Source organism: Egretta garzetta, unplaced genomic scaffold, assembly GCF_000687185.1.
Source record: "Egretta garzetta isolate BGI_Z169 unplaced genomic scaffold, ASM68718v1 scaffold44, whole genome shotgun sequence".
Taxonomy (NCBI): Eukaryota; Metazoa; Chordata; class Aves; order Pelecaniformes; family Ardeidae; genus Egretta; species Egretta garzetta.
In genome coordinates, this window is record NW_009259490.1 from 665,272 (window position 1) to 685,088 (window position 19,817).

Genomic DNA, 19,817 nt, shown 5'->3' on the forward strand with positions numbered 1-19,817 from the left:
GGGCAGCGAGATCCCGGACATGAACGCCCTCACCCAGCTCCTCAAGTTCAAGCTGGGCTTTGCTGACCTGGCTGAGCCCACCCCAGAGATCCTGAAGAACTACATGGATGTGAGTAACCCCCCTCCTGCCAGCCACCCCCCCACTGTGGCAGACCCCAGGTGAAGGAGGGAAAGATATTGGTCCTGTATAAGAGATTCGTGCACCCCCATGGCTTGGTGGGTGGTTGCCGAAAGTCGCTTCCCATCATTGCTAAACTAAAAATACTAATACCAATAATTATAATAATAATAACAAACAACCCACTGCCACCTGAGCAGGAGATTTGCAGCTTCTGTGACCTATTTACTTTCCCCTTTGTTACTAATTAACGATCATAAATAGGGGCCTGCTCGCTTGCAGTCCTTCCTAGCACCTTCTGGCTGATACGGGCTCCACTTTCGGCAAGACAGGGCCATAAAAATCATGCTCCACTCCTCAGGGCATTGGGGCGTAAAAGAGTGAGCATGGGGCAAGGGGAAGGAGCTTGGACTAGGCACCAGCTTGCTATGGGACTGGAGATGCAGGACCCTTCCTCTCGCTATCCTTCATCTTCTGCATGGCCTTGGGAGAAGCCATCCCGCACCTCAGGGAGCAAAGGTGCCTTCATGGAAGCAGCAATAAAAGGAGAAGCCAGATAAAGGATATGAGGTTTGCCTTTGCCCAGCTGCCAGACATGTGTGGGTTTTCCTGTTTCTGGGTTTCCCACCGGCTACCCTCGCAGCTCTTGGGGGGGTGGGATGGGAGCACTGGCTGGTAGAATAAAGCTGGCGCTGGATATCTGGACATTAATTCAGGATATTCCCCCCTGCTTCCCTTCCGCAGAGGCTCTTGTCACCCAGCAAGTACCGTTCTGCTGGGGCTGTGCTGGGAAGGGCTGACGGTGTTTTAATCGGTGGTGTTGAAAGCCAGGGCACTTGTGGTTGCGCCATGGCATTGTCTCTTGTGACTGCCACTCGGAGAAGGACTCTGCTCCCTTGTCGCAGGGGAACCAGCCTAACCTGCAGTGAGAGATAAGGGAGCACTGGGTCCCTCCTGGCCTGGCCAAAAATGCTCTTGCTGCCGGAGGAGCTGTTTGGATGAAAGGCACAACCTCCCCTAGACTGCCCTGTGTATGGTCCCCACCAGCCCCTCGGACCCCTCATGGGTCTGTGTGTGTGAAGTACAGGGCCCTATACGGGGGGTTAATTTTCAAGCCCCAGCAATAATTTCAGAATCACTGGAAGCAAGTGCTGCCTCCCCATTATGGCTAATTGCAATGGATTATTAATTACTCAGTGAACAACCCCTGCAAACTAAGTGCACAGGAGGTGAGCAGCTTTGATAATCCTGTTTTCTACTTCCCCCCACCTCCCTTAATTAAGTACACTGGGGGGTTAGAAAGGCCACAGGCTGACTTCCCTTGCTAGCAGCCTTCTCTCCAGGGCCTTGATCCAGCTGCCCTCTGCCCCTTTGGCAGAGCTGGGGAAAAATGGGTCCATCCAGGACCTGCCAAGCATTCCCCATTCATCCTCTCCCCTCTGGATAGAGGGATGCCCTGCAAACATCTCAGCTACCCAGGTTTCTTCCGGTCCCAGCAGAGATGCACTTGCAGGGCAGAGGGGTATCCACCTGATACCTGCGCTACAGGTATCCCAAACTCTCACCCTGCAGCCCTAGATCCCTTTCTGGTGGTGCTGCCCATTTCCTTTTCTCCCTCCAGCTCCTCCAAAGCCTTCCAATGCCCCCCTGCACCCCACGTTCCCCCTGAAACCCCGCCAGCAAAGCAGCTTTCCAGCCAGTTTCAGCTTTTCAGTAGCACAGGTGTTTTGCTTGGCTTCCTCCCATCTTTTTTTCTCTTCTCCGTAGTGAACGGCCTGCAGACATTCCCCCTTCTCTTCTGCCCTGTCTCCCTGCCCCAAAAGTCCTCCCCCGCAAACACCCATCCCCTATTTATCCTATTCACACCTGCTGTAATAAGGTGTGAACACCGAAAGGGAGCCTCCCTTCCACAGGACAAAGGCTGGGAGCCCATCACTGCCAAAAACAAGAGGAGGGCAGTGTATAGATAAGAAGCTGGTCCTTTTTTCAATCCCAAGAAATGTTTTGGTCTTTAACCTCTGCTTTTAGCTAGCTGCCTCTGTTCACAGCTCCCTTCTCCTCCTTTGCAGGCCCAGTATTATGGCGAGATTGGCATCGGGACCCCCCCACAGAAGTTCACTGTGGTCTTCGACACTGGCTCCTCCAACCTTTGGGTGCCATCTGTGCACTGTCACCTGCTGGACATTGCCTGCTGTAAGTGTCATGGGTGCCAGCCACAGCTCAACAGCTTCTCCTTCCCTGCAAAATGCAGATCCTGGCATTGCAAGAGGAGAAACTGAGGCAGCAGTGTGAAAGGGCTTGGCAGACGCTGATGGCCTCTTAAAGGTCAGAGCTGGAAATAGGATCCCAGCATCCCGCATCCATCCTTCATTACTCCCTTCCTGTTTTTTCCCCTCCGCATCACCCACGCCCAGCTTCAAACCTTCCCCAACATCCTTGGCCCTGCAGCTGGGGAGCAGCATCACAGGTTATGATGTTTCTTCCCAAATTATAGACCGATGCTGCTGTTGCCCCATTGCGCAAGGCTGGTGAAAAAAACCTGCCTCTTGCCAGATCTGATACAAACTGTCCTAGTTTCTGGTTTATTGCCGCATGGAGCATGTGCATGCATGTTTATGGAGTTATAATTAACGAGAGCCAGGTAAGCATGATGAGATGAGAACATCTTAGGGACTAGGAGGCTTTTTTTGCTCTGTGGCATTCCTACGCAATAAACCTCCACAGTTGAAGGTGTTAAACCCGGCTATGGCAAAACGCCATTTAAAAGCCACTGGCTGTGCTGCTTAAGCAGAGCAGAGAAACCTGCAGAACCAACAAATGCAACCGTGAAAGGTGGCCCACGGTGCTCTTTGTGGGTAGGGAGGAAATTCGGACTTCTTGTATGGCTCTGTAGTTCCCAGAGAGGAGATGGACCTTCTTTTTGCGCACGTGAAATGAGATTTAGGACACTGGTAGGGTGGTGAGGTCCAGAACTGGTCTGTCTTGGGGGTTTCTGATCTGTAGCAGGGAGCTGGTTTCTCAAGGCAGTGGTGCGGGAGGTGCTGGGACCAAAGGGCTCATTTTATCAGTATGCAAGGAGCCTAACCTCGTGCCAGACTGAGATCCAGACAGCCCAGCTGGGGAAGTCCCTGTGTAGTTTCCATAGGGCTCAGCTGGTTCGTCCTCGGCAAGCAGCCGTTGAGCCTGGCTGGCTGAGCTTGACACACACCCCCTGCCCAACTCGTGACTCGGGAGGAATCTGCGGAGGAGGAATCTGCCCAGCCATAAAACCAGGGATGTATTACAGTTCCCAACCCTTCCAAGGGGAAATGGAGCTTAGTCTAGGGGAAAGCCCTTTTCTTCCGCAAATAAAAGAATATTTTGAGCCCTCTCTGCGCAAAGAACAATGACCATATAAAAATATTTCCAGCTAGTCTTAGTAAAAGAAACAGATAAATCCATAAAGTGAAAATGTTCGTGCCTAGACCAGGTTATATTTAAAGCCACCCTGGTTCTCCATGGCATAGGGGGACGTTTTGCTCTGCTGCCTAACACACCCTGACACACCAGCCACGTAGCCTCTAGGCTTTTAATACCCGGTGGCTAAATCCGATTTAACAGCCAAATTGGATCTGCCCATCTAATTCCCCAGACTTTGGAAGTGCTTTGTTAAGCAGTCTGGGCTTGGCAAATGCTGAGTTCAGGCTCACCTTCGCATCATTGAGCGTCCGTTTGTCCGGATGAGTCAGGTGATGTTGGTTTAGGTATCGGGGAGCCCTAGGTATCAAGGAGCACTAATGTTGTATGTTCCTCTGTGTCCCCCTTCCTGGCTGCAGTGCTGCACCACAAGTACGATGCCTCTAAATCCAGCACATACGTGGAGAACGGCACTGAGTTTGCTATCCACTACGGGACGGGGAGCCTCTCCGGGTTCCTCAGCCAGGACACTGTCACGGTGAGTAACTGCCCTTGCCCCAAGCTGCCCCAGCCTGCTTTCGGCAGAGCACTGGAAGCTGTGGGTCTCCTTTCCTGAGTGTCCTACTCGTATAGAGCATGCTTCAGCTTGGTGTTTTGCTTTGGAAAAGTGCTTTGAAATGAGGTGGTGATGATGACTGAGAAGGTGACAATGACCAAGGCAGGCAGAGAAGGGGGAAGGTGTTAATCAGCAGGTCAGCAGGCTAGGAGCATGGACTGCATGCATGGTGCCCTGCAAACATGGTCTCTGGCCATCCCTCTAACCCTCTTCCTCATGACCCCGGAAATTTCCCAGCCCAAGTGCATGCCAGCACCACCGCACAGGCTGCTGGTGGTGCCCAGTTTGTTCCTGGCCCATATCCACACAGTAGTGGACATCCACACAGGCAGCTGGCCAAACACTGGCCGGGGCTCTTCACTGCCCCATCCTGGTCTGGTGTTGAGAACCAGTGTTTGTGTTTGCAAAGGCTGTGTAACAGCTTGGGTGGGGGGCGGTCCCCAGCACCGTTCAGGGCCCAGCTTGAGGTAGCCAGGCTGCTGGTGGTTGCTTCCCATCGTTTCCTTTTCAGTGAGCAAAGGCTGAGCTTTCTGTCCTGTGAAGGGCGGGCGCCTTTCACGACTGCCTCCCAGGTACAGATGCTCATGAGAGTTTGCCAGCTGCCGAATGTCAGCAGCACACATGCTCCCAGATTACTTGGTCTCCTGGCAGGTATAAGAGCATATGTTTGCTTTGCAGGGGGACAATGCAAAAGTTTTGAATAAGCGCATAAATCCAGGGATTTGGGGTTTTCCATGCTAGGTTCAGGGGAAAAGTATTGGCTTACCAGTTTCAACGGGATCAAAAGAAAAATAGCCAAGAGGAGCCCGAAGTGGGTGACTTATGCAAGGAGCAGTCTTTAGCCTGTCCTTACAGCAGGAGAATTTCAGGCTAGCCTGGAAGCACCAGTCATTGCCTCTGTACTGCATCCAAAGATGCCGGCAGCTCAGGCTGGGTGCAGGACTCTCTTTGGGGAAGAGGGTTTTGATGGGCTCAGTGAACCCTGAAATTCGGTGCAGACAAAGCTGTGGGGGAGAGCCACAGGGGCTGCCAGCAGCTATGCACCTGTGGTTTTGCTTTCTGCCTCCTGCAGCCCACCATGCTTCAGGACTGTTTGAGTTCCGTTTCGTGCCATTTATTTCCTGCATCCCTCGGCTTGCTCAGAAACACCCTGCTGCAAAAAAAGCTGTCCATCCGAGCCTTCCCGCGGCTCTCGCCAAATGAAGGCACCGTGTACGTAGCATTAATGGATCCTCTTACATTAGTTTTGCAAAATACAGATGGAGCAGGTGGAGGCATCTGCATTCGTCCCAGTAATGTAGCAGGGCAGTGAGGCAAACAGCGAACTTTATTGTCCTGTGAAAGTGTGGGCTGGTTTAGGCGCTTTCTGACTTAATGCAGGGGCTGAAGTGAGTCAGAAGGAAAATTGCAGCTTTTTTCTCTTTTTTTTGGTTTGTAATTATCACCCTAATGCCTGCTTGCTAATTAGCTCTCCACTTCCTGGCGGCTCAGAGGAAGGATTTTGTGCCTGAGCTTGTGTGGGAAGTGGGGATGGCTCTTGGCAGCCAGCACAGCTTATAGCATTTGATTTCTGTCTGGGCAGAAGCAAGAGAAACCTCTTGCATGGAGCCTGAGCAGTGTCGTGCTTGCAGTACACAGGAGCAGGGGCAACTCAGAAGGTCAGGGAACTTCAGCTTGGACACCAAGATGCTTCCTCTGATGCACAACATCCCGTAGGCAAGCTCTCTGTCAGGTGTAGTCTTGGAAATACAGACACTGAAACAGCCTTCAGGGTGACCCTCTTGGCTCCAGCCATCCCAGTGGGTGGAAGCAGCCACAGCAGCCTGTGGTGGCAGTGACGTCTGACCGAAAGGCACTGGTTGGCAGGTAGTCCAGAGTCCCTCAGCCCTGAGGTTTTTTTGGAGAGGGTGATGAGCTCATGTCAAACATCCTCTCTCCTTCTGTGGAGGAATGATGCCTCACAGGACTGCACTCCTCTGTGCTGTTTGCCCTCCGAAGAGCAGCAGGTTCAGCCCGTCCTCTGCTGCTCGGGGATCTCAGCCCTTTATCGTAGGCCGACCTTGGGATGTCCTTCAAGGACAGCAGAGGAAGCGCCGCTGGCCGTGGGGCGTGAGGTCTCTCCTGGGGCTGCCAGTGCAGGTACAATATGCCAGAGGTGCCCCTCCTCGCCTCTCCCCTGTGCCTCTGCAGAGGGGAGCCTGAGCCCTGGTGCCAAACTGTGCCACAGAGGCCCTTGCCTCTAGTCTGCCTTTGCCATCCGGTGCTTGCCCGCTCGGCTGAGGCTGCTAACAAGGAGGCCGGCCGAGCTGCGGGGTGCCGACACCTGCCTGCAAAGCGCTGGAGGGCAGCCACCACGCAGCCATCCACTGGTAATGATTTTTGGTTGCTCCGTGTCTGGGTGAGAGCCAGCCGAGGGATGGAGACGAAGGATCTGTCACCTGGCACCAGTGCTTTGCTAAAGATGCTCTTGGGTTTCAGTCCTGCTGAGGACCAAGTGTGGGCAGGGGTCTACTGAGACCCCACCACGAGGCCTCCCTCTTGGGATGTGCAGCCAGGGCAATATTCAAACAAACTTGCCACTCCATTTTATCAGCCCATTGCATTTATTCTTTTTTTTTTTAAGTGGAAACCCGATTGAACTTTTGGAGCTGCTGTAGGACCAACTGTGCTGAGTGGTGGAGCGGTGGCTTTTGTAAACCTGCAGGATACAACTGGGGCGCTCACCACGCGCCAGCGAGCGGATGCGTTGCTGCGAGCTGTTTCGCCCCACATCCTGCCTTGCGGTTTTTAGCTTTTGCAAGGCTCGATTGCCCTTTCCTAACATAAGCCTCCCGATACCATTAAAGCCAACACTGCCCATCCCAGCCTTGCACTATCTAACCCTGGGGGTATATTAGTAATTTACAGGGATCGTTATCTGCCATCAGGTAGGAGAGGCCAGCTTTTCAGTCCAGCCTGGTTCACTACAGGGCTGCTAGCTGGAGGCTGAGAGGCTGAAATCGTCCTAGCACAGACGCTAAAATTGCCTGTGGTCAGCCAGAAGCTGAGAAACCTCCTGAACTGCTAGAGCTAGGAGCCAGCAGACATGTACTACTCCCCGTCAGCAAAGCTATCCTGTTTTCTGCGATCTCCTTCTTTCTGGGGATTTGCCCTTGCGGGGCGTTTCAGCTTTCCAGCAGGGAACGCCAGTTCTTCCTGTGGCTGGCAAGAGAGGTGACCTTTGCATTCACAGTACTCCGCTTGTTATTTTTGTGCTTCGGGCGCAACCTCGCTTTCCTGGCTGGGTCTTCTCCCCTCCCACAGGAGGTTTCTGCAGGCTGGTGGCTCTTCTGGGACATGCAGCAATATCCTGGGGATGTTTCTTGTGTAGGGGAGATCGCAGAGGTCGTTGGCAGAGGTGAGAGGGATTTGTGCTCCCAACCAGAGGTCAGGTGCAGCACCCCAGGAGGTAGGACACGGAGATGACTTAGATATCCAGTGTGGGGAAGAGGATTAAAGGCGCAGCACAAGAGCTTTTCAGGCTGGGAGGAAAGGATGAAGGAGGCGATAGGGGAAGGGATGTAGGGGGGACAAAGTGATACAGGGCCCTCTGTGCAAAGAGGAGGAGCTGCAGAAGGGTGTGGGCAAGTGCCAGGACCCAGCAAAAGGCTGAAAGTCTTGAGTGAGGTGGGCAAAGAGCAAAGGGGGGCTCCTGCCCATAGTGGTGTGCTGGACTTTGCAGGGACTCGGGAGGCGCCACTGTGCAGCTAGCGTGGCCTGTCCCCACCCCCAAGGAGAGTGGCATCGGGGTATCTTGTTTCTGCAGCTGCCTATGAATGCAAGGGTGAAAGCACGCAGGAGTGTGGCAGCATGTTGAGGGACACGCTGCAGCCTGTGTTCAGCAAGATCCCCGTTCTGCCCTGATCCCCCGAGTCAGTTTTCTTTACAATCTGTTTTTCACTCCCCTCCCCATCTCCCCTCAGCTTGGTGGCTTGAAAATCAAGAACCAGATCTTCGGGGAGGCCGTGAAGCAGCCAGGCATCACGTTTATTGCTGCCAAATTCGACGGCATCCTGGGCATGGCATTCCCGAGGATCTCTGTGGACAAGGTCACCCCTTTCTTCGATAACATCATGCAACAGAAGCTGATTGAGAAAAACATCTTCTCCTTCTACCTGAACAGGTAGTGTGGGGTTTGGTGGCGCACCTTTCATTGTGAGGGCAAGCCCAGCCAGGCATTTCTTTATGCCTCCCGGTAGCACCTCTTGCCATGTGCTGGTTTACGCTCTGGTCAGCACTGCTGGGGAGGTCTCAGCAAGGTCTTCTTGCTGGAGTAGTCAGGCCAAAATCTCTTCTGCGTACTGCTTTGAAGTAAGAAGAAGGGAAGTAGAAATGCAGCCTGATAAAAAGCTGGGTAGATCTGCTACCAGATTTCTTAACTGATGAAGAAACAGAGGATATTTCCAGAGGAAGGAGAAATAAAAATAAATAGGGTTGTGATCACGAGATAGCATGCTGCTAGTGCAGTCCCCTTTAGGGAGTAAACACAGCCCCAGTTTGTTGCAAAATCTGTGAGCCATGTAGCCACCACCACGTCACCTCCCAGGCAAGCATTCCCCCCACCAGTCATCACTAACGATGGGGCTAACACTCCCTCACCTCCTGGGAAATCCTCCTGAGTGGCTCCCAATGCCTTGCCACCCACTGCTGCCCCCCCCCCCAGGACACCCCCTCACCCTCCTGGCACTGCAAGGGGGGACTCTGAACTACTTCAGCACAGAAAGTGGCAGACTGGGAGTGGGGAGGGCAGAGAGGGCTGCTGCTGGCCGCTCAAGTGCCAGCCCTCCCCCATCACCATATTTCTTCCCATCTGCTCAGCAGCGAGCTTTTATCTGATGGTAACCTTGAGGACTCTGCTCCGAGGCTGCTGGCTGGTGCAGGGTTGGGTGCATATAGCCTGATGCTGCATCAGCCATGTCCAACCCTCCACGGGTGTGCTTGTTACAAGCTGATTATTTAGGAGGTCCCTGCACCAGTGCTCTGTTCCCCTTTGCTGTCCCCCTTCTCTGCTGCAAGTTTCAGTTTCTCCCGGTGTCCATGCAAAAGCAGAAGGCGAAAAGCTGCAGGATGCTTGGCTGGGCAAAAATATTCCCATTTCCCCACCCCAGCCTATCTCACAGTATCTGTCCTTACATTGACGTACTATAGCACTACATAAGGTGTCTGTCTCCAACACTGCTAATGCCGTGCTTTACCCCCAGGCATCCCATCGTGTGTTTTGGGGGCACATGGGTGAGGTTGTTCTTGCCCTGCCCCCAGTGTTCACGGGTTTGGGGTTTTTTTTTTCAGAGACCCCACCGCTCAGCCCGGCGGCGAGCTGCTCCTGGGAGGGACAGACCCCAAGTATTACAGTGGCGACTTCAGCTGGGTCAACGTCACACGCAAGGCCTACTGGCAGGTCCACATGGATGCGTAAGTCCCCCTTCCACTTGGCTACGTGCATGGGGACACGTGTGCAGTCAGCTCACACCTGGTGCTGGGCTGAGACCCTCCCCGGAAAGGAATCATCTCTATCCCTATAAACACATCCACACCAAAAAAAGCAGATTAAAATCCCACCCTAAGGCTGGGTTATTTGTCACTGGAAGAGGAGGAGAGGCAGAAAACGGCAGGAGATGTTCTGCAAAATCCTTTCCTCTTGTTTATGGCTTGGCCCTTGAAAATGCCTGCTGTGCCCTTGCGAAGCCAGGGAAAATGCCAGCCTCTCCTCTTTGCAGGCAGGGTGAGCCCCACAGATTAACCCCCAGCTTTGCTCAGCTCTCAGCAGGGCCTGAGCTGTGTGGCTCACTTGCACACAGCTCCGTAGGAGCAGGATGAGGCCCCAGGAAGCCAGCCCTTGACTGAAGGGCACAGTGCGGCAATCAGCACGCATTGTTGGAGGCAGAGGGGAGGAGAGCGGGCTGAGCTGCCGGCCGCCAGCCCTGAAGTCTATTCTGAGCTCTCCCACGTGCTGGGAACTTAAAAGCGGCCCGTGATCAGAGTGTGTCCTTTCCCCAGGGATCGCATCCCTCCCCAGTGCAGGGTTTTAGTCCTCATCTTCCCCAAGCCCTGCCACATTGGCAAAGTGTGGCAGACCCTTGGCTGGAAGGCTTTATCTGTCCATACCACTGTGAAACACACTGCAGGTGAGGAAGCCAAGCAGCTCCTGTCTTCCCTCTTTGATATACACAAACCCTTCCCTTGCCCGTGACCCCCTCAGCTGTCACATCACCCCTTTAACCCTTTGCTTTTTGCAGTAGCAGAGGTCATACGAGTCTCTAATGCATCGCCTTTAGCTTGCTCACGTGCCTGTTAGTCACGGTGTTTAGCAGGCAGGGTACCCAGGCAGCAGTCCAGGCGGCCTGCAGAAATGCAGTGATGCACCAAGGCACCCGCTCAGTCGGCAACAGACGAGGGCTCTACAGGGAGCCAGGAGATCTGTGCACTAAGTTGGTCCTGCATCAGGATTTCTGAGCGCCTGTCCTTCCTGGGCATCTGTTGCAACCCTTCCTCACATGCCAACGTACTGCCCAGGCTTGGCCATCTTCAACTCTTTTGCCTGCTGCTCCCTACAGCCTTCTCTGGGAGGCCTCTAAGGGTTGTCTTCTGTCTGGGCATCTCTCCCCAGGGTGGACGTTGCCAATGGGCTGACTCTTTGCAAAGGGGGCTGTGAGGCCATCGTGGACACGGGAACCTCACTCATCACCGGCCCCACCAAGGAAGTGAAGGAGCTGCAGACAGCCATTGGTGCAAAACCACTTATCAAAGGCCAGGTGAGGCCGGGCTGGGAAAGCAGGAGTCCATGGCTATCGTGGCATCCACACTGACACCATGCTTTACACCCAGATGCTTCTAGAGACCCTGGTCTTCTGCTCTCTCTGCTCTCCATTCCCAGCCTGTGCTCCTGGAAAAGTCCCTGGCATAGCAGGGACCCCTCCATCTTTTGACCCTGGGTAGCATTGGATGCCCTGCTTATGCTCTTAGTAGAGGTCACAGTCCCCATGAACTTGGGGAGGCTTTGGGTCATCTCTGCTACCCATCTCTGGGAGGCAGGGGAGAAGGAGTGCAAGTTGCAGCTGAGGCCAAGGATTCACATTAATGTGAGTCCAGAGGCACTTTAATACAAATATATTTAATGCAAATGATGACCCTTCCCTGCCAAGCTTTTAACCACCTTAGCTAATCTCACAAGGTCATCTCTCCTCCCTGAAATTGTGGAGGAACAGGGATTATAAGGACCCTCTAGGAAGGATGCTCTGCTCTGAAACCCCTCCCAAATAGCAGAGCCATGAGCACTTATAGGGCTTTTCTGCAGTGTGGAGAGACCCCATGCTGCAGCAACAACTGGCTTAGAGCTGCCACCCTCTCCCAGACTTGATGGTGTTAACTAAACTGGCTTTGTCCGTTTATCACACTGTGAGTCCCTGTCTGTGTCTCTAGGCTATATTGAGCCACGTCTCACTGTCCTGTGGCAGAGGAAAGAGCCCAGTCCTGCTGTGTCAGGTGCTGTGCCCTGGGGCTCAGCAGAGCCAAAAGCTGAACCTAGCATCCTTTGGCTCCATCCCCATCCCTAAAACCCTCTGGCCCCTCAGCTTGCAGCCCTGGGCAAGGAGCAGACTGCTTTTACCCCAGCTCAAGCCTCTTCTGCACCCTGATACGGGTTCTTAGGGAAAACCACAGCAAAGATGTGGTTGTGCCCGGGGGAGACTGTGCCCCTTCCTGAGGGCGTGGGAACTGCCATGTAAAGCCTTTACTGTTTCTGTTTCAGTACGTGATCCCCTGCGACAAGGTGTCATCTCTGCCTGTTGTCACGCTAACACTAGGAGGGAAGCCCTACCAGCTCACTGGAGAGCAGTATGTCTTCAAGGTGCGTCCAGGCAGCTTTTGGCAGCCCTATGCTTCTCCCCCAAGGCCTAACTTTTGCCTTCCCCACTCAACTTCAACCATGAAATCCAAAGTGCAAAAGCAGGGCTAGAGCTGGCACTTGGGGAAAAAGTCTGAAAAGGCAGGGTGATGGGGTGGTGGCACTGACTGATGGACCCAGGTGACTGCACCAAAGACCTGCAGGAATGGGACCCCCTGTGTGATGCTCATGAGGGATAGCAGGATGGAAGAGAAACGGCAGGCAGACTGTTGTATCACTTTCTACAAACATTTTGCCCTTTCCTGCTCAGTTCTGGTGCCATGAGGCCAGCCTTGTTATAGCAGATGCCACCAGCCTGGCATTTAAGCCATCAGAGTTAACTTGCAAAGACCATCTTGTGCAGAATTTCAACAGTGGCTCTAATTCAGAGCTGCGTGGGCTGGGAGGTTTATGGGCATGTGTGGCTTTACTTGATGCTTTGCTGCCTAAGGGCTCTGGGAGGGGAAGCCGGGTTTGGAGCTGTGGGAGTGGTGGGTTGGGAGTTACTTTTGCAAGCTGTTGCTCTCGGGCTGGGAGAGGCTGAAGCACAGCCAGCGATGGCAGGTGTTCTTGCCGAGCCTGCAAGGTTGAGGGAAGGGGAGGACCTCCTCGGACTGAAGCTCTCACTCTTCTCTCTAGGTTTCTGTACAAGGAGAGACCATCTGCCTGAGCGGCTTTTCAGGCCTGGACGTCCCACCACCTGGGGGCCCACTGTGGATCCTGGGAGATGTCTTCATCGGTCCCTACTACACCGTCTTTGACCGTGATAACGACTCTGTTGGCTTTGCCAAATGTGTCTAAGCGCCTGACGCCCACTGCCTCTGCCACACACACACTTACACACACGCACAGGAGCCGTATAGAGAGATTACCAGGATTAGAAACCCAGTGAGTGGAAAGGAAAAAAAAAAAAAAAAGAAATGGAACTAGATTTAAAATTACATGGAAAATAGTCATTAGTGCCCTGCTAGCTACTTTTTCCCCTCTGAGTAAGTGGTGCTGGGAGGTTTCTAGTTGACAACTCCAGCTGGAGTAGCCCCTTGCTTTACTGCTAGGTCTTCCAGTATTTGTTTTTAAGAATGATTCTCAGAGCTGAACAGGGCCCTCTGACCTCTCCCAGCCCTGGTCTCCTTCATGGGGGGATGCAGCCGGCTGGAGCCAGCCCCCAGTACCTCTGTTCCTGCAGAGAGGCTGTGCGGCTGCTCTTGGGTTTGGGCTTCTGCGCTGGGGGAGAGGGATGGGGAAGGCTGTCTGGTATGCTATTTACTTCTTGCTTTTTCACTGATGAAGTGGGGGAGTGGATGGGGGAGGAGAGTCTGTCTTCATCACCCCTCCACGACAGGTTGAGGCAGTGACCACTAGGTCATTTCTCAACGGGTTTGTGCTGGCTTGGTCCTGGGAGAGTGCATCCCAGGCTGGAGCGATGGGGGATTGCGGTAGCATGCCCCAGAGTTGAGTTTCAGAGGCTTTGGTGGTGTGTTCTTGTGTCGTGATGGCACTAGTGAGAGAGCTGGAGGCATGATGTCCGTGTGTCTGACCTAACGAGGCAGGGATTCGTAGGGGGGCTCCAGGCAGTGGGACTCTTCAGAGGTTAAGAAAATAAGGGGGTTAAGACAAGATTTAATAGAGGGCACTTGAATTCATGGCCAGGAAGGCCCAGCTTTTTGCTGAGCAAAGTCACTTGACACAGGTTCTCTCGAGTTTGGTGAACTTCTCCCAGGTTCCCCAAACCACAGGTCATCCCAGCTTCATCCGCAGCCAGTGAGTTGAGAATAATGTTTCCTAAAGCAACTAAGTGATCTACAAGCTGAAAACACACTGGTAAAATCCATAGGTGTTTGTCAGCCACGTAAGACCTTTTGGAAACATTATTCGCAGCATTTTGAACTGTTGAACTGCCCAAAACTCAAGAGTTGGCAGAGCCTGCAAGCCTCCCGGGCAGGAGGGTGCTGTGGCAGCTGCTGGACTTGCATTTGCTTTCCCTGCTGCCCCATCCTGAAACTCAACTGCCTTTAACACCCTCCTTACCTGCTTTCCACCTTACTAACGCTGGTGAGCACTCTGTTTGTGTCCACCCTGTGTTGCAGACGGAGCAAGGCACAATCCTGCTACAGAGAGGTTGTAGCTGATGTCGCTGTGCTCACAGATCCTCCTGGAGAGCCAAGATCTGTGCATATGGAGCCGCTCGCTTCACTGGGCTGGCGTCAGTAGGCAAACACTGGTGGAGCTGGGTGGACGATAAAGTGAGTTTTAAGCAGTACTGAAAAGCAGAAGAGAGTGCCAAGAATCCCAGCCCGTGCTGGGAGTAAAAGACTCCCTTTGCTTTCCCAGTGCGCTGGATCAGGTCCTGAAGCTAGGGAGTGGCAGCAGGTGAGGGGCAAACCTGAGGGTGGCAAGAGGACCAGGTCAGCACCAGCTATGACCCCAGGCCAGGCAAAACAGATGGCAACACCCTGGGTCCCCAAAATGCACTATAATCCTGCCAGCAGTACCAGTGGGGCCAAGGTAGTTCCCGAGAAAGGTCTTTGGGCAGTGGGTGAATAGATGGTTATGCCCGGTGAAATGCATATGCATCATACCCAATATTGAATTCACCACGAGCTTCAGAGGCACAGGTGAGGAAAAGGTCCCAAGGTGAGCTGTGGGAGGCCAGTGAGCTCGTAGCCTGCGGATGTCCCCTGTCCCCACCTGCTGCAGCTGATCGGTTTGGTTTTATGACCATGCCTCACACCTTGGTGGGGGCTGGCCTGGGCAGTGGGGACAGGCCTGGGCACGCTGCCACGCGTGTGTTGTCCCCTGCAACCCCAGATGCGACAAATGCTGCTCCCAAAGCTTGCTTCTGCCTGCTTGTAGTCTTCACCTGCAGCCCTGCATCTGGATGCTTAAGGACATCTTTTGCAGACTGGCTAGAGAACAGTAGCATGTTACTGAAAAAAAAAAATCATCAATAGGTACTCCAAAATCAGCAGATACTCAGCACCTCTCCAGAGAGCCCCAGTTTCACACCAGTTAAGTGCCCAGAGCTCCTCCAAGTCCTGCTACATCATTTCCCAGCTTCAGGATTTCTCCAGTGTGGCGTGACAGAGACATCCTCTCGGGTACCTGCTAATTAGACCTGATGCAGGGGGGAAGCCCAGCATGGGGCTGGCGGCAGGTTTTGAATGTCTTCGGTGTCGGATTGAAGCGGGACGTGCAGCGCGGCCCCAGAACAAGCCATCGGGCCACAGTTCTGGGCGTGCAATGCCTTACACCACCTGCATCGTAGCCTCTGCAGTAATCCAAGGCTGGGCCGGTGTCTGTCCTCGAGCAGGCAGGAGACTGCTGGCTGGGGAAAGAGCATGGCCCAAAACGATGCCCTGAGTGACAGACCTTGGGGTAGGCTGGGGGGGCGGTTCATCATGGGCTTCCGTCTCCTCCCCTTGTTCTTTTATTTGCATTTTTAAACAAAGTCTAACCGCGTGACTGGTTTGGTTGGTTTTTTTTTTTTTTATCTAATTTGCTGTCAGAATTACTGTCTCATCATAGAAAATTGAAAAGAAAATACAGTATTTCCCCCCCTTAACTCTGAGAGTGGTCTTTCCTTAAGCAGTTTCAGGTGCCAGGCTCTATTTCACTGTCCAGAGACTCTGTCTCCCTGACCTGCTGGCCCATTACACCTGGTCGTCCACTTGGGTGGACTCCTCCATGTTTCAGAAGGGCTTCTTCCCTTCTCTCTCCTAAGGAAATACGCTAGCAGCCTGTCAGGTTTGTCTTTTTCAGTGTATTAAAAGATAACCCAGCCTTTTCAGGATGACATGACGGTGTCATCTGCCTGACCCAGCACCACTGGGGCAGCAGGCACGGCCAGCATCTCTCCTAGCCTACAGCCTTCTCCTGGGGCCATGTTTCCCTGGCTGAGTATTGCCGAGGGCGGTCTTCCAACAGGGTGCTTGAGCTGTCCCCTGGTCCTCTGGGCCAGCTAGAACAAGCTCCTGCTTGACTTGGGACATAGTATGGTCCCGTAGCAGCCAAAGCAGGACCCAGTTTCTAAGTCCAGCCTAAAAACCACTGAGATGTGGAATTTATGCTCCCAGAGCCTGGTGATGAAGAACATGTTTGTTTGGTTTTTTTCAAACTGTAGGAAAAATCCAGCCCTCTTGCCTGGCTGTGTCATTTTTAGTCACTGCTGTATGGGAGCTGGAGATGCCGATGCAGAATGAAGGCCCCATGTGCCAGGTGGAAGATAAGAGCTAATCCCTACTTTGAAAAAAGCATCATCTACATAAGCAAGGCAGATGCAGCCAAGTCCCATCCCATTTTTCTGAGCACAGATCTAAGCACATGGAGAGCTTAACCGATTTCCCCACTGGCACGTCCTGAGCCTCTGTTCCCCCAGGATGCCTTAATACCCCAATCAGCTGTTCTCCTACGCTGAAGAGGTGGATTTAACCCAAAAAGGCTGGCTGGGTCCTGAAAACCAATCATGCAGCCCACCGTTCCTCAATAGTCCCAAGGGGAGAACAAGTCATCCGCTGCCAAATATTTATCGACGGGAATATGAGGGCGTTGTTTCTGCCGGGAGGATTGTGCCTAAGCCTTTAATCGTGCTGTGAGTGCTGAATGTTATGTCTCAGCGGGAACAATCACAGGCTTGAGCTTGGCCAAGAGCTGGAGAAGCCAAAAGCCAGGATTGTCCACTCATGCTTTTCCAGCAGGGAGCAGAGCACACCCCACGCCCTCCGAGCAACCTGCACACAGCCCCATGTTATCTGGCCCAGCAAATCCTCAGGTTTACACCAGCCCCTCCATTTACTGCACTGTCTCTGCAGAACTCCTTGCACGTGACAATTTGATAACTCACTCTTTATTAAATGTCTCCACTGGTGCAATGAAGATAAATTTTTTCATTATAAGTCCCCTTGAGTAGTAGGACACTTGGCCCTGACCCTCAGGGGCCTGATCCTTCTCCGGCTGACTCCGCTCTAGGTCTGATGAGGGCTTCGCCAGAAGCCCACGCAGACAAGGACTTGCCCAAGGAGAGGGAGCATGAGACCCCTTGTTTATGGAGCTGACTTGCTCATCTGGTTGGCTCAGCAATTTGTTGCTTCAGGAAACTATTTTTACTCACCATCAATGACGAAGAACGTTGTTTTGGGGGCTGGTGGCTTTTTTTTTTTTTTCTTCTCTGCTCTTTCTTGGATTTATTTTTAGGTTCCTTCAGGATGGAAAAGAAGCAGAGTGCAGACTGAAAGCTTAGAGGACAGGAGAGAGAGATCAAGGGAGAGTGGGGAGATGGGATTTACCCCTCCAAGCCTCAGGCCACCTTACTGCTTATGGGACTTAGCAACCCCTTGAGGAATCTTATAAAGGGAATAGGAAAGAGCATTCAGGAGGTTGTGGGCTCTCTCCTTCAGAAAAAAATAGGGACAGGTCCTGCTAATGGTTTTCTGGAGAGCTGGAGTAGGATTTGAGGTGGAAGACTTTCTCACGGGTCTTACAGCACTTGATTATGCTACAGCCCACATGTCTTTAACACGATTACATGAGAATTGCTTTGGGGCAGGAAACATCTTTCTGTTCTGTTCATCCCTTGCTTAGCACAAGGGGATGTGGGCCTTGATGCCACAGTAATACAGGAGATTATTCATACTCATCCCAGCTTTTATATGAAAGGAGAGTGGTCGTAGACCTTATGGTTGAGGGTTTGCACGCATGACCTTTAAAGGCTCCCAGAAAACAGGAGTAGTATAAAAATAATGCAGAATATTCAGGGGTTTTAGTTCCTTGTGTCATTATTTTTTAAATCAGTTCCCTAATTTTGATGGGTCACATGAATGCTGATGCTGCATATATGCCGTGGTGGTCCACAGTTATAAACCTCTCACTGCTCACACTGAGCATTGAGAAAGATGATGAATTACCAACCCAAAGACTTCCAAAAGTGCTCTGCAAACTGTAGGGTTCATCATGTACCCGGAGAAGAGAAAAAACAGCCATCCAACCTCCCTGACCTTTCAGTCCTATTCACCCGAGGGAAGGCACCCGCCTCTGTTGATCCCACATTCCCCTACACCACCCTGCTGCATCCCCTTGCCTCTTCCAGGCCCTCTTTTTGACCTCTCTTTTTCCCTCCTCAACCTCCATCCCTGCCTGACATTAGGAAGAGGAGCAGCCCTGCCTACGCAGCTTCAGGCTCCTCCGTAGCTCCTACGGCAGACAGCAATCTGCATCCGAGGGGTTTTGTTGCTCCCGAGCCTGTGGGAAGGATACTCTGCACAGCTGCGGACTGCCCAGGTTTGTCCAAGCCCTCCGGAAAAGCTGATGACAGCTGGCCGCAGCTCTGTCTCTCCTCCAAACGTCTTAATCCTGTGGGAACATCCATCTCACCCCAGTGCTGCTTCTGCTCCTTAGCAGCTTCTTGGAGAGAGACCTGGGTCTCCTCACAGGCACTAATAAAACCCTCTTTCCTTTGGCAGGACTCAGCACCACTCCAGCAGCGATAAATCCCAAACCAGAGGGCAATTTGTCCTTTTTTAACTAGTGCAGGTGCCTTCAGAGGGATTAAACTGGCCTCGTGGAAACTGGACCCCCTCCAGCCTGGGAGCGCTGTGGCCATGCTAGAAGTCCCCTCGCATCACACCAACCAGTGGGGATGAACACGAGGTGGGTGCCCCTATGCAGGAGCCAAACCTGCTTGCGAACAGCCGAATGAATTACCATCCTTATTTCTTAGCTCAGCACTTTGTGGGTAGGCTTAAGGCATTTCCAGAGGATTTCCCTTCCCCTGCAGGTACCGCTTCTGCAAACTTTTGGTTTACCCTGCCTGTTTCCAGCACTCTGGGATTTCTCTGCTCTCCTTCCCCAGCACCCCAGCCAAAGTGGCTGCTGCCTCAAGGCCACCTGCGCCCGGGCCGGGCCCTGCCGCTGAGAGGTGACACGGCATGTCCTCATGTCCTCACCCTCCTCGTGCCACAGCTGCATCCTCCTGAATAACCTGCGATCTGTCCCTGCGCGGCACCAGGTGCTCTCCAGCATCGTGTCCCTGGGGGGACGCTACCACAGCACCCTAGAATCAGGTTTTCATGCAGCTCCCAAGGCAGTTGGCAGTGGAGGGGGGGGGGAAGGGGGGGGCAACAAGCATTTCCCTGATCCTGTGCCAAGCCCTGGCACAGCCAGATCCTCCGAGGCTTATCCATCCTTCGTGACATCCCCACCTCCCTCCCCTAAAGCAGCCGTGTGCCCTGCATCCTGCTGCCAGGGTGCTCCCGCCCCTGCCCGCACTGGGATTTGCTCAGTGCTGTCAGGATTTATCTCCCTGCACACAGGATTTATCCCCTTTCCATCCATCCCCCATGACCAGAGCACTTTTTTTTGCCACAGCTCTGCTGAGCCGCCACCTCCCCTTGCCACGCTGTCCCCATGGTCCCCACATGCCCCTGCCACCCTTGCTTGAGGTTTTCACCCAGGCCCATGGGAGCAAACCCACAACCCAGGCTGCAGCGAGTACCCCACTGCAAAAGGTCTCTGTGGGTGATGCTGGGGAGAGTGGGGCCGAGCATCCCCTCCGGATGGCCACGAAGCCGCTCGGCCGGGGCACAGGAGATGCCATTCTCCAGCAGGGCGCTACCAGGATGCTCCAAGCAGGAGGTGACGTCCCCGTGGGGAGGACACGAGGAGAAGCGCTGAGACACGGAGGAGCTCTCCTGCGTGGAGCATGTTCGGGGAGGGGAGGGAGGGGGCTGCAGGCTGACCTTCCCAGCCCCTGACTCCCCCCCTGCCCACCCCTA

At 53.4% G+C, this 19,817-nt stretch overlaps 1 protein-coding gene and 1 long non-coding RNA gene across 2 annotated transcripts in view; both read left to right on the forward strand.

Annotated features, from left to right (window-relative positions):
• The window catches only part of CTSD (cathepsin D), a 21,381-nt gene extending 6,389 nt beyond the window's left edge, over window positions 1-14,992 (forward strand). The window contains exons 3-10 of the mRNA XM_009637295.2: window positions 7-109; window positions 2,188-2,311; window positions 3,934-4,052; window positions 8,093-8,292; window positions 9,459-9,581; window positions 10,777-10,921; window positions 11,917-12,015; window positions 12,691-14,992. Of these exons, the coding sequence (XP_009635590.2) occupies window positions 7-109; window positions 2,188-2,311; window positions 3,934-4,052; window positions 8,093-8,292; window positions 9,459-9,581; window positions 10,777-10,921; window positions 11,917-12,015; window positions 12,691-12,852 (1,075 nt within the window). The 3' untranslated portion in view covers window positions 12,853-14,992. The remainder of the gene's footprint in view (window positions 1-6; window positions 110-2,187; window positions 2,312-3,933; window positions 4,053-8,092; window positions 8,293-9,458; window positions 9,582-10,776; window positions 10,922-11,916; window positions 12,016-12,690) is intronic.
• Window positions 14,993-18,014: 3,022 nt separating this feature from the next.
• Window positions 18,015-19,163, forward strand: LOC118452136. The gene is made up of 3 exons (XR_004841799.1): window positions 18,015-18,324; window positions 18,507-18,693; window positions 18,821-19,163. It is a non-coding gene; the product is annotated as an uncharacterized LOC118452136 (long non-coding RNA).
• The last annotated feature ends 654 nt before the right edge of the window (window positions 19,164-19,817 follow it).